At 41.3% G+C, this 13,897-nt stretch overlaps 1 protein-coding gene across 1 annotated transcript in view; it reads right to left on the bottom strand.

The window, feature by feature from the left end:
- Positions 1–7,763: 7,763 nt before the first annotated feature.
- Ccdc14 (coiled-coil domain containing 14) overlaps positions 7,764–13,897 on the bottom strand; it is a 37,681-nt gene continuing 31,547 nt past the window's right edge. Inside the window, exons 11-13 of the mRNA XM_075965385.1 lie at positions 10,457–10,675; positions 10,245–10,377; positions 7,764–9,080 (exon numbers count right to left, since the gene is read on the bottom strand). Coding sequence (XP_075821500.1) covers positions 8,135–9,080; positions 10,245–10,377; positions 10,457–10,675 — 1,298 coding nt within the window. The 3' untranslated portion in view covers positions 7,764–8,134. The remainder of the gene's footprint in view (positions 9,081–10,244; positions 10,378–10,456; positions 10,676–13,897) is intronic.

The raw sequence follows: 13,897 nt of genomic DNA on the forward strand, positions 1-13,897 counted from the left end.
CCCTATTGACAGCAAGTGCAACCCACGGGAGAGTGAGCAGAAGGGAGAGAAAGGTTCAGGGTGGGCACAAAAAGAGGAGAGGAGAGGGGAAGAGAGGGGAAGGGAAGAGAGGGGAGGGGAGGAGAGGGGAGGAGAAAGGACGGGGGGAGAGGGAGGGAGGATGAAAAGGTAGCAGAGAAGAGAACAAACAATGGTTCTTTTTCTCCATCCATTGAAACACTGGGTTTGAAAATTATTTTTCTTTTGCCAGTTTCTTCCTGCCACCCTCCAAGAGGGGCTGTTCTGCTTGATTTGGAGCAGCTGGACTTAAGATATTTGATTTTCGTCTCCTCTCTCTGGACCTGAAGTTCACAGCCAAGTGAAGAATCTGGAAAGGATGGTGGGGTGAAAATCCATACTTGGCTGTGTGCTCCCTACTGAACGGCTGACCACATTCTTCATTAAGATGCGAACAAATACATGTCCCGTTTCAAAGGGGGCCAAGTTCAGGATGGTTTGTGGTATTGCATGTCTCCTTGGAATCTCCATGAGATGAAGGTGTGAAGATGGTACCAGAGTCTGGAAACTGAGAGGACTCACACTGAATGCCGGTGCCAAAGGGAGAAAAACACAACCATTTTTAATAATGACTCATAATAAAATTGGCCAAGTGACAGGCGGGAGTCTTGTTGTATCAATCACATGCTAGACAAAGATTTTAAGAACAGTGTGTCTTCAGAAAGCAAAAAAAAAAAAAAAGCTTGGGAGCTTGGCACGCGCACACACACACACACACACACACAGAGAGAGAGAGAGAGAGAGAGAGAGAGAGAGAGAGAGAGAGAGAGAGAGAGACGAGCGGCCAGAGGCAGTCAGCACTCATCGGGATCTTGTTTAGTTCAGAGCAACTCCATGCCCTCCTGTTTAATACACACGACAAATCCCAGAGGGGATTCTTGGCTATTATACCTTGGCTCTCAAGTCCCGTGTGTTCAAACTAGACTGAAGATTATCCTACCTCGTTTAAGGTGTTCCATGGCAGTAAATTAGTATCTGGTTATGTTAACTCCATATTTTGGTTTTCCTGTTTCTAGTCATTGTGACCTCAAGAAAAAGGAAGCACTTTGACTCTGCAGTAAATGTGAGCTTTTCCTTAAGAACAACTGACTACTTATTTGGAAATGTCTGTCCTAACATGGTACTATTTTACCTCCAGGAATGACAATGTGATTATCTGGAAATTGCATCCCTAATATGCGATATAAGGCAAGTTGATAAGCATACACTTGATAGAGCACACACCTGTAGCAGGATATAATAGCTCAGGTAGCCAACATGGTTGTTGTCCCATTTTAAGATAACTGTAACGGATTACAGGAAAGTCGCTTGACCTGTATTTCATTTGACCAGATCACATCCACTCATTGTCGCTATGTCTATAATATAAAAAAACTCGTTGATGAACTAGCTGAAACCTGAACAAAGACAAACAGAACGGTAAATAAGAGCTCTTTAAATGTCACCAGTTGGCTGGCATTTGTTGTGCACGCCTTTAATCCCAGCACTTGGGAGGCAGAGGCAGGCAGAGGCAGGCAGATCTCTGTGAGTTGGAAGCCAGCCTGGTCTACAGAGTGAGTTTCAAGACAGGCTCCAAAGCTACATAGAGAAGCCCTGTCTCAAAACAAACAAACAAACAAACAAAAAAAGCCACAAGTTACAGATTACACAGTGCCCAGTTTTCAACAGCTTTGCCTCCATTAATCCTTCTCACAAATCAGTCAGGAAGGCTGGTGGGTAAGTTATTCTGCACAGACGACATGATTAAGTTTCTGTCCTATCTCTTCATAAATATTTAAAGGATCTATACCTCTCACCACTTGCACAGTGGTGTGCATGTGTCGTCCACTAGCAAAGGGATTTCTGCCTCTGAAAATAATAAGAATAAAAAGGATAAGATTTCCGAACAGCAGGCTAAGGCTAGCAACTTAGGTGGAATAAAGCAATAAACTGCTATGGGTGCTTAATGCCAAGTAAAAAACATCCCAGGAAGCCTAGGGCTATCTGTCAGGGATTTAGTGAAGTCTGAGAGGAGTTACTGTCACCCACTGTATGAGAGTTACCAAGTGCCGTGGAAATGAACGGGACTAGGCAGGGCAGAGAAGCCTGAACATGAACCGGCAAGCATCAACAAGGCAAACACAAGCAGTATGATGGGCTTGCGTAGGAACTTGTTGCTGGACAAAATGGATGCTGGGTGTACTTGGGGTCTCTCCAGTACTGTCACTACAGAAGACTCCCTCTAGTTATGAAGATGGCTTTTAAAGTCTTTTGAAACTCAACTTGTAAGGTTTTTTTTTAATTTTTAAAATTTTTTTAATTGATTTTTATTGAGCTCTACATTTTTCTCTGCTCCCCTCCCTGCCTCTCCACTCCCAACTTCAACCCTCTCCCAAGGTTCCCATGCTCCTAATTTACTCAGGAGATCTTGTCTTTTTTTACTTTGTACTTCCCATGTAGATTAGATCTATGTAAGTCTCTCTTAGTGTCCGCATTGTTGTCTAAGTTCTCTGGGATTGTGGTTTGTAGGCTGGTTTTCTTGGCTTTATGTTTAAAAACCACCTATGAATGAGTACATGTGATAATTGTCTTTCTGGGTCTGGGTTACCTCACTCAAAATGATGTTTTCTAGCTCCATCCATTTGCCTGCAAAATTCAAGCTGTTATTTTTTCTGTTGTGTAGTACTCCATTGTGTAAATGTACCAAATTTTCTTATCCATTCTTCAGTCGAGGGGCATTTAGGTTGTTTCCAGGTTCTGGTTATGACAAACAAAGCTGCTATGAACATAGTCGAGCACATGTCCTTGTGGCACGATTGAGCATCCTTTGGATATATACCCAAAAGTGATATTGCTGGGTCTTGAGGAAGGTTGTTTCCTAATTTTCTGAGAAATCACCATACTGACATCCAAAGGGGCTGTACCAGCTTGCATTCCCACCAGCAATGCAGAAGTGTTCCCTTTTCCTCACAACCTCTCCAGCATAAGTTGTCATCAGTGTTTTTGATCTTGGCCATTCTTACAGGTGTAAGATGGAATCTCAGAGTTGTTTTGATTTGCATTTTTCTGATGACTAAGAATGTTAAGCATTTCCTTAAGTGTCTTTCAGCCATTTTAGATTCCTCTGTTCAAAGTTCTCTGTTTAGGTCTATACTTCATTTTTTTATTAGATTATTTATTCTTTTGGTGAACAATTTCTTGAGTTCTTTGTGCATTTTGGAGATCAGACTTCTGTCTGATGTGGGATTATTGAAGATCTTTTCCCATTCTGTAGGCTGTTGTTTTGTCTTGTTGACCGTGTCCTTTGCTTTACAGAAGCTTTTCAGTTTCAGGAGGTCCCATTTATCTTTTCTCTCAGTGTCTGTGCTGCTGGGGTTATATTTTGGAAATGGTCTCTTGTGCCGATGCATTCAAGTGTACTTCCCACTTTCTCTTCTATAAAGTTCAGTGTGGCTGGCTTTATGTTGAGGTCTTTGATCCATTTGGGCCTGTGTTTTGTGCACGGTGATAGATATGGGTCTATTTTCATTTTTCTACATGTTGATATCCAGTTATGCCGGCATCATTTGTTAAATATGCTTTCTTTTTTTCATTTGATATTTTTTTGCTTCTTTGTCAAAAATTGGGTGTTCAAAGATGTGTGGATTGATATCCAGGTCTTCTATTCGGTTCCATTGGTCCTCCTGTCTGTTTTTATGCCAATACCAGACTGTTTTCAGTACAGTAGCTCTGAAATAGTTTTAAGTCAGGGATTGTGATGCCTCTAGAAGTTCTTTTATTGTACAGGATTGTTTTGGCTATCCTGGCTTTTTTGCTTTTCCATATGAAGTTGAGTACCATTTTTTTGAGGTCTGTGAAGAATTTTGCTGGAATTTTGACATGCATTGCATTGAATCTGTAGATTGCTTAACTTGTACATTCTTAAGAAGTTTCTATGACGTTACTATTTCTGAAGTTCTTTGGGAAGTCCAGCTCAGGTTAACTGCTTTAGTTTAGTTTAAGCCCAATTCCTTCTAAGTTGAGTTTTAAAACATGGGGAGAGAAACGTGAGGTTTCTTATGTAAAGTGAGTTCTATTCCCAGAACCCTTAAGCAAGTCTGAATAGAAATCAATGGACTTGAGTGACTAAGGGAATGTTTGTACCAATAGAATCCAATTCTTACTGGTTCCCTGCTTTGATTCTGAACACCCTACATTTATAAGTTTAGAAATGGGCCTCTGACTTCAGTGAAAACTTAAGCCAATTCCCTCACTATGCATCCTGAACAGTAGGGATCACAACACAAGGAGTTGGTCGGTTGCTGGGCTGGCTACATGCTTTTCTACCAAAGAGGAATTCTGTCCTTCTTCCCATGTGGTTGAAGAAGGCCTTTTGAGTCTCTAAGACACTCATCACCAATAAAACATCATTATTAAAAAAAAAAAAACATCATTATTAGTACTAAGTATAGATTTCTGGGAAAAGATTTAACTTAAAGTGAGGCGAGAATACACACTGAGTGTTGCCTTGGTTATTTTTTCAGCCTTGTTTCTTTCCCCCTAGACCAGAACTGGAATTTCCCCTCAAGGCATCGCAGAATGAAAAATCTTCCCCCTGTATTGAATTCTCACCTACTTCCTCTGATAGTAGATCATAAGACTCACTTCAGCCCGTCATACTCAGGAGCAGGAATGCTGTACAGAAGCCAAGAATTTAAACAGGCCTGCTGGGCATTATATCATGGTTTTCTGTCCAATCATTTATCTATGTCAGTGTTTCTCAACCTGTGGGACGTGACCCCTTTTGGGGATCAAATGACCCTTTCACAGGAGTTGCCTAAGACCATCAGAAAATAGATATTTACATGACAATTCATGACTAGCAAAATTACAGTTATGAAATAGCAACAAAAATAATTTTATGGTCACCAGAGCTTGAGGAACCGTATTGAAGAGTTTACCATTAGGAGAGCTGAGAACCATTGATCCATGTGGATGTCTGTGCTTCAATTGTGATGCTGCAAAGACATCTCAGCGAAGGGCAGGGGAGGGAGAGCTCTTAGGCAGTAGGATTATGTGGTTGAACAAGAACAGACCCACACACCTAGAGGACACACTAGCCCAGTTTGATGGGGACAGAAACTGTAGGTAGTATCCTTCCATACATTGTCCTAGCCACCTCTTTTTCTGGCTGTTTACCTTCTTTAAGGTAAATGTGTTTTCTTGAGTTTTGTGAGCTGCACTAGCAAACTTTTCTATTCTGATAAAACACCGTGACAAAAAACAGCCTGAGAGGAAAGAATTTATCTTACAACTCTCGGTCACACCCCATCATTGAGGAAGTTAGGTCAGGAAGTCAAGGCAGGAACCTGGAGGCAAATCGGAGGAGTATTGCTTACTGGCTTGCTCCCCATGGCATTTAATCAGGATTTCTTTCCTCTTCCTTCTCTACTTCTACTTTTTGGTTTTTCAAGACAAGGTTTCTCTGTATAACAGCCCTGGCTGTCCTGGAACCAGTTTTGTAGACCAGGCAGGCCTCGAACTCAGAGATCTGACTGTCCTCTGCCTCCCAGGTGCTGGAATTAAAGGAGTGAACTGCCACCACCATCATCCAACTGATCAGTCTGCTTTCTTATGCAACCCAAGAGCACTTGCCTAGGGATGGCACTGCACCCAGTGAGCTGGGCTCTCCCACATCAATCAGTAATCAAGACAAATGCTGTGGAATATTATTTTAACTGCGTGAAGGCTTGTTATAATTGTTTATGCTGCATTTAATTTTGTAAAGTTGTGTTGCATTTGTTTCACCTTGCCTGCCTAAAGACCCTGATTGGTCTAATGAAGAGCTGGATGACCAATAGCTAGGCAGAGAAAAGATAGGCGGGGCTGGTGGGCAGAGAGAATAAACGAGAGAAATCTAGATTTGAGGGAACAAGAGGAGGAGAGAACGAGGGAGAAAGACGGATACACCAGGGCCAGAAACCAGCCAGCTTCCAGCCAGCCATAGAGACAGCAGGAAAGATATCAGAAGTAAGGTAAAAAGTACTGAGGCAAAATGTAGATTAACAGGCTAATTGAAGTTAAAAGAGCTAGCCAGAAATGAGCCTACGCTAGGCCAAGCACTCATAACTAATAACAAGTCTCCGTGTCATGATTTGGGAGCTGGTTGGTGACCCAAAAGTAAAAGCCTGGCACAAGACAATACCCTATGGACTTGCACAAAGGCCAATCTTATGGAGGCATTTTCTCAATTAAGATTCCCCCTTCCCAAATAATGTCTAGATTTATGCCAAATTGACAAAAACTCACCAGCTCACTGATCAAGTCTATTAAGGGGTTCATAGGAACCCTGATGCACAGCTGGTCAGTCAGTGTGAACTTGTGACCAGCATCTGAAGCAGGTGTTTAATGTCTGTTGGCATTGAGACCACAGTCTGTTGACTCTCCCTCCAGGAACAGTGTCTGAACTGGACTGGAGCTTCTGCAGAACCCACTGTTTGCTTGCTGGTGAGGTGAAGTCCCTATGCATTCTGAGATCATGGGAATGAAGTGGTGTCCATGTATAGTAAGAGAAACACTTCCTTTCTTGTGCATCTTCAGAATTGTCATATCAAAGAGCTTAAGGGTTTAAGTGTGTGGGCAAGGATCTACCATGGCGCACAGACGAAGGTTAGAGGACAACTCTAAGGGTCAAGTTTTCTCCTTTCACCTTTGGGGAAGCACCTTTACCAGCGAAGCCATCTAACTGGCCCCCAAATTTACTTGTGTTTATGAATAACAGTTGATATTTGAGAGCAGATATTTTGTGTTTCTGAACTTAGATGAAGAGCTGTGACCTGTTACCTCCAAATAAGTTAACAAAAAACTTAGGAACACTGAAAGTAAGTATGCTTAAAATGTTAATGAACAAGTCTATGACAATCCTTTACAACTCATTTTAATACATTCATACCTAAAAAAACCCTCTATGAAGTCTGGATATATTAGTCTATCTGGATCCTTCAGAGGTTGTAGCACTATGAAAATACAGCAGAAGGAAATCTTGGATCCGGCAGAATGCTTGAATGCCAGAGGCTGCCCAAATACCAAATTCAGCTACACCAGACAGGTGACTTGTACCAAGAGTTACCGACAGCACAAGACTTAGCTTCTGAGAGGTCAAAGCTGTTTACACAGAGAGGTGACAGCAGGCAGCTAGGAAGTGCGGGTGCATCCATTGCACGTCTGTAATCATGGCGTCAGGCTGAGGCGGGAAGATGGAGGTGTGAGGTCATCTTGGGCTATATGGCAAGATAGGACAATGGGCTGGTACCGAAAAGCAGAGAGGGCAACACAGTTCATGTTAATTATAGAACAACATTCTCAGCTAAATGATGGGGAAAAACTGGGCCAGAGAAGCAGAATTATCACCAGTGCCAAGATTTGCAAACTCCATCATTTTCTAAGACAGTAAGAAAAACCCAAATCATACTAAAAAACAAAATTATTAAGGTAAAAGTTGGTTGTTAGCATTACCTGATCAGTCTGACCTTATTTTTGAAAGGTCTTAAAATGTACATTCAGGAAAAGTATAAATAAAACGTCCAAGACTTAGACTACATTTCCCTGGACCAACCAATGCTTTGTATGAGGTGGGTATACCGGCACCTTTCTCTCAGAAAGGTTAATGCATGTCATCAACAGCATGGCGTATAACCCAGAGGACCCCACGCATAAGCACACTATCACTCACATACAAACAACGGATATTCCAAAGCAGAGAGGAAACTTTAATTGCCAGATCCTTTCCCATTATCCTTTTGGACAGCCGCAGTCCTCGGTCCCCGCACCACTGACTCGGCAGTTCCACACAGAAGACTCTCTCTGTGACACAGTGAGGCACACAACACTTGCTTAGGCAGCCACAACTTTCTTCTCTTAGCAATTGTTAATTTCTTAAGAGAATTTGTTTTTATAAGTTTCAGGTGTTAAAATAGTGCAATAATAAATTTATTCCATTATTATTTCATACATAATTAATAGTATAAAACGTTCTCTGTAAGGAAACCTAAAATATACTATGAATGTAGCCAAATTCTAATATTAAAAAAAAAAGCACCCAGTCAGTTTTCTTCCAAACTCATTTCTCCAGAAGGCCAGTCCTTAAGGACTTCTGGAGTCGAGCGATGTTGGCATCCAAAGCTGCCAGGCCATTTCTGAAATCTTGTTCATCATGAGACGTGAACGTTGAGAAAGAGGAGATGCTCCAGTCTGATGTCAAGTCGGAATTTAGGAAGCTGATATCACTGATGACATTGCCCTTCACTGGGACAACAGGGCTGCGACAAGTTGGTGGCCCATGATGTGTGGCCTGCTCCTCTGGGTGCTCAGCCTGAGCAGCAGCAGCAGCAGCAGCAGCAGGGATCTTACCGATCGCTTCCTTTATTTTCCTGAGGAGCTGCATGTCCTCTGTGTCAGGTGGGCTGGAAAGTCTCCCAGGAGCATCTGCTGCTTCGTTTCGTGAAGAACAAGCTACAGGTGCACACAGTCTAGGTTCTCTTTTAGAGGCGGGTGTGATGCCGCTGGCTAGCTGTGTGGTAGCAACACTTCTCACTGGCTGGGGTGACAGTCTCTTAGAAAGTGGTGGCTGCTTTTCAGAAGTGCTTCTGGCAAAAGGAATATAAAGTGTACCATCCACATTAAACTCATCTTCTGTCAAAGCGATGGTTTCACATTCTGTATCGGAATCCTCTACCACAGCAGCAGAAGCCACTACAGGTGCAGGACTCCCACCCACCACCCTGGTGTCACTGTGTGGAGGGCCCTGTGCAGGCAGCACGTTCTCATGGAGCCTGTGCGGCTCTGTGGCTTCCTCGTTGTTAAGGAGCGCCGAGTGAGCAAAGCTGTGATTTGTCTCCAGCTTATTTAGGTAGCTCATTATGGACGTGTGAGAAGGGGCTGGGTCCTGCTGAAGCTGCTGATCGTAAATATTCAGAAGTGACTTGGTGAGGTTACTCCCCATCTTGCAGCGGGCAGTGTCCACACTGAGATCTGAGAGCAGCTTCGCCATACTGTTCTGTAAAGTTCTGCCAAGAAGAATGCAGGACAGTCACTACTGTTTGTTTTATGCATTTTGTTAGCTCATTTCTAATGCTTCTATCCTTTAAAAGAAGGACTTAAAGCAAGTATGAAAATTAGTGTTAGAACGCTTTGACAACAGAAAATTACAATAACAAATGACAAAAGATCTTGATTTATATAATTTACTATCATACCTAAAGATAAAGTCTCATCATTTTTTTCGTAAGGTATAGAAATATTTTATTCTTGAGCAACATTGCAAACTGAACCTTTGAGTTAAAAAAAATCAGCCTAGTAAGAGGTATGCTAAAGTAAAGCAGAATTTCTACATTAAATTATTAAGTATATTCATAAACTAAGCACATTATATATAACATATAATTTATATATACAGACATCTAGTTCCCAAAAAGCTTATAATTAAAAATGAATCATTTGGGATGATGAGCTTCCAGGATCACTAAAGGAATGGTCAGATCTACTGGTTTCCTGGCCTATAATTACTAACTTCTCTGAAATGTTTAAAAGTACTTGAAAATCCAATGATTACCAAATGTCTCAAAAAAAAAACAAACCCTGATTTTTGTAAGGTTTCTATAAAAGTATAAAAAGTAAGACAGATTTATTCATTTGGAAAGAGACTGAGTAAAGAATGAAGATATTTAGAGCCTGTGGTCAAATCTCTCACTTTACTGATGAAATGAAAATCAGAAAGCCAAAGAAGTTAAGAGACGTACCCAATATCATTGGCATGAGGACTCGACACGTTAGATGCACATCACGAACTATTCTGTGGTTCCCTGACAACTTTATGACAGAGCTTTAACGGTTAAATAACACACACAGGATCACTCCGCTAATACGCAGCACGGCTGAGAGTCCACCCAGGCCTCTCTGTGTGCGAGCCAGGGAGCTTCACTGCTTCACTATACAGTGTCCAGTTCTTCACTGGCATCAACTGGTTCCCCATAATCTACAACCCCATGGTTTAAAAAAGCCTTATACAAGTCTGGAATCTTTAAAGTGAAATAGCCCAACACATTAGAAATTAAAAGAAGTGGGGGGTAAAGGAAACTATCGGGGAAAAAGGAGGAAGAAAGATCTGTGGCTTGGGGTTTATAAAGACATCTAATAAGAGGCCTGGGTTATCTCACAGGAAGCGAGTTTACCTGGTTAGTTCTCTAAGTCGAGCAACCTCAGCATCACGCTGGCGTAGTGTTATTCCCAGTATCTGATTTTCCTTTTCTGCAGTCTCTAATTTAAACTGAGAATTCTTCTCATTGGCCAAGGCATCCTCCAACTCTAAAGCAAACAACAAAAGCAACTTCAGTTTCCTTACTGCTTTAGAAACAAAGACTATAGCTACAGTTCAAATACACACCAATTTTTACCCTCGTCATTTCAATGTCAAACTGCTGTTTATTCTGCAGAAGAGTTTGCTCTTTGTCTTTAAACAAAGTCGTAAATTTTTTGTTTTCATCTCTCTGGTTTTCTATCACTTTTAAGAGTTCTTCATTTTTACTCTGTAGTAACTCCTGGCTCTTCAGTGACTCTTGCAGCTGACTTTGCAGTGACATATTCAACGACTGCAGGGAGAACACTGTAAGATAAACACGTCAAACAGCTGTTTCCCAGTTTTTAAAACATGCCTGTTTTCAGGAAAAGTCCTTAAGTTCACTATTTCCCTCAATAGTAACAATGCACAAATAATGTTATGTAAATATTAAATACATTTTACAAAATAAATGTCTTCTCCAATCGATATTTTAGTTATAAATTGTTTTTACCTTTTAAAACAAATGAATAGTACATCTGCAAATAATTATCTCAAACTCCACAAAAATGCGAAAGACAGCACCAAATAATTCTCAATATGTCCCCCCATCCCTGTCAGTTCTCACACCAGAATCATACACTATTAATTTCGGTTACTGTACTGGCAAATGATTATGCTGATAATGATTTACATAAATATATATTTAAACACAAAAGAATCATACTATCCCACAGTTGCTAATTTCACACCTTCCCCCTTGTAGACTGTTGGTATCAGCCCACAGATCTACCAGTCTTTGTCAGAGCTGTAAAAGTGCAGGTAGACTTCCATGTAAGGAAGTCTGGAAGACTCATCTTCGAAATGCAGTGAAAGAAAACAGCAGAAATAACACACACAGTGAGCCCTTGCCTTCAAGAGATGAGGTCTGTAAATGGCCTAAGGAAGACCTTGCAAGGAAGCAGGCAGGAAAACCAAGGGTGGGAGCGCAACCGGAAGTCCTTCCAGTTGGCTTACTGGAAGCTGCAAGAGAAGTGCTCCTCACGGCGCCACACAAACCACAGCAGAGCCACAGCAGAGCGCAGGGGGCCAGGACACTACTAGGAAACTTACAAGCTCCCCTCCTGCTTTTGCCAGAACTCCAAGAACGCTGAGGCTGCAGAGACCAATGGCGCTCTCCCCTCTCCCACATAGCAGCAGTGGAGCCCTCCCGAGTTAGAGGATCCAAAGACTTCACCTTCCAACTCTGCAACTGCACCAGCAATTCATTCCATAAGGCTAGCAACCCTGAGTTCCTAGACTGAGGAATTGTTTTCTGAACTATACACTCAACTCTACCCGATATAAGGACCACTTAAACATTGCAAATCCTCCAACTGAAAAAATACAGCTTATTAAAACAGACAAAAAAAAAAACAACCAAGCAACAAAATAATACTAGAGGTATAAACCTCAGTGTTGTGGCATAAGAAACAAACAAACAAAAAATCCAAGACAATACAGCTCCAAAAATTATTGTTCCTACAGCAATGGCATCTGATGAAATCTATAGAAAAGAAGTAAAAATAATGATTATGTGTTGGGATTGGTGAAACAGCCATTAAAGAGTGCTTGCTTTTAAGGACAAGAGTTTGGTTTCCAGCATCCATATTTGGCGGCTTACAACACCAATATGCCCTTTTCTGGCCTCTGATGGAGGAGGGTCATATTCTATCTGTTGCTTTCATTGGTTAATTAATAAAGAAACTGCTTGGCCTGATAGGTCAGAACATAGGTGGGTGGAGTAGACAGAATAGAATGCTGGGAAGAAGGGAAGTGAGGTCAGATGCGATGGAGCCAGCTGCCAGGTCAGACATGCTGAATCTTTCCCGGTAAACCACCACCTTGTGGTGCTACACAGATTATTAGAAATGGGTTAGTCAAGATATGAGTTAGCCAAGAAGAGGCTAGAAATAATGGGCCAGGCAGTGTTTAAATGAATACAATTTGTGTGTTGTTATTTCGCGTGTAAGGCTAGCTGTGCGGGAGCCGGGTGAGATGAAAAGCACGCCTGCCCACTGCTCTTACTACAGGCCTCCATGAGTACTCACACACATGAACACGAACACACATACACACAAATAAAGAATAAAATCTTTTAAAATATGTTCAAAGACACAAACAACAGCAAAAAGAAACACAGAGAAATGTTCAAGAAAACCCATTCTGAATTGCTAAAAATAAAACCAGAAGCAGTGAATCAAACAAAAAGCTCTGTAGAAAGTCTCTACAACAGACTGGATTGAGGAGAGGACAGAACACTGGAGTCTGAAGACAAAGTAGAAGACTTGGAACAATTCAACAAGGACAAAGATAAAATAACAAGGCACCATGGGGATTTCAAGATATACCCGACATTGAGAAAAGACCAAATCCACAGGTAATGGGCACAGAAGAAGAATCTCATTCTACATGCATAGAAAAATAACATACATTTTCTCAGTATTGGGAAAAGATTCAAATCCAGATAAAAAAGTTACTTAAAACACTGAACAGGAAACAACCCCTCCCCTTGTCAGATTGCAATTAAAACACTCTCCTAATGAACATTAACTGTCAACTTGGTACAGCCTAGAACCACCTGAAGAGAGAATCTGAACTGAGCAACTATCTATCAGATTGGCCTGTAGATGTGTCTGTGAGGGACAGTCTTGATTGCTTTGTTAACTGTGGGCAGTGGTATTCCCTAGGCAGGTTCCAGCCTTGACCTCTTTCTCTTGGTAATGGAGTGTGACCTGGAAGCACAGGGCAATACACTCTTTCCTTCCCTAGGCTGGTTTGGTCAGAGTGTTTAATCACAGCAACAGAAAATAGAATAAACACACTGAATATACAGAACAAAGAGCAACTAAAACCAGCAAGAAAGGGACACCAAGTCATATATAAAGGCAGGCCCATCAGAGCCAGCAGAAGATTTGTCAACTGAAACATCAAAAGCCAGGAGGGCCTGAAAAGCTAAATTTCAAGTTCTGAAGAATAGCATTGCCAACACAGACTATTCACCAAGAAAATTATCTGTCATAATTGAAAAAATAGTAAAAACTTTCCATGATAAAAATAGACTAAAGGAATTTATGACCACTAAGCTGATTCCAGAGAAGATGCTAGAAAGAATCTTTGACTGAAGAAAAACACAGTTCCACCTATGAGGTCACAAGAAAGAAAAACACATGCTAGAGTAATAACAACAAAGGAAAAAACTAAACACAACAAAATCAACAAAATGCAGCAATCAATACACACCTTCCTAGGGCATAACAACTTTCTAGTTGGTAAACAATTGAATACCAATGCACAGCCAACTCCGTAATCAAAAAACACAGCTAGTAGATTAGATCAAAAGGCAGGAATCATCTATGTACTGCCTCCAAGAAATTCACCTCACCACAAAAGACAGACTACCTTATGGTAAAAGCGATGGAACAAAGTATAAGTAAATAGTAATTTACACCTAGAAAACAAACAAGGGTCACTGTTCTAATACCTGATGAAACTGACTTCAAACCAAAA

This window comes from Microtus pennsylvanicus, chromosome 1 (assembly GCF_037038515.1).
Source record: "Microtus pennsylvanicus isolate mMicPen1 chromosome 1, mMicPen1.hap1, whole genome shotgun sequence".
Lineage (NCBI taxonomy): Eukaryota > Metazoa > Chordata > Mammalia > Rodentia > Cricetidae > Microtus > Microtus pennsylvanicus.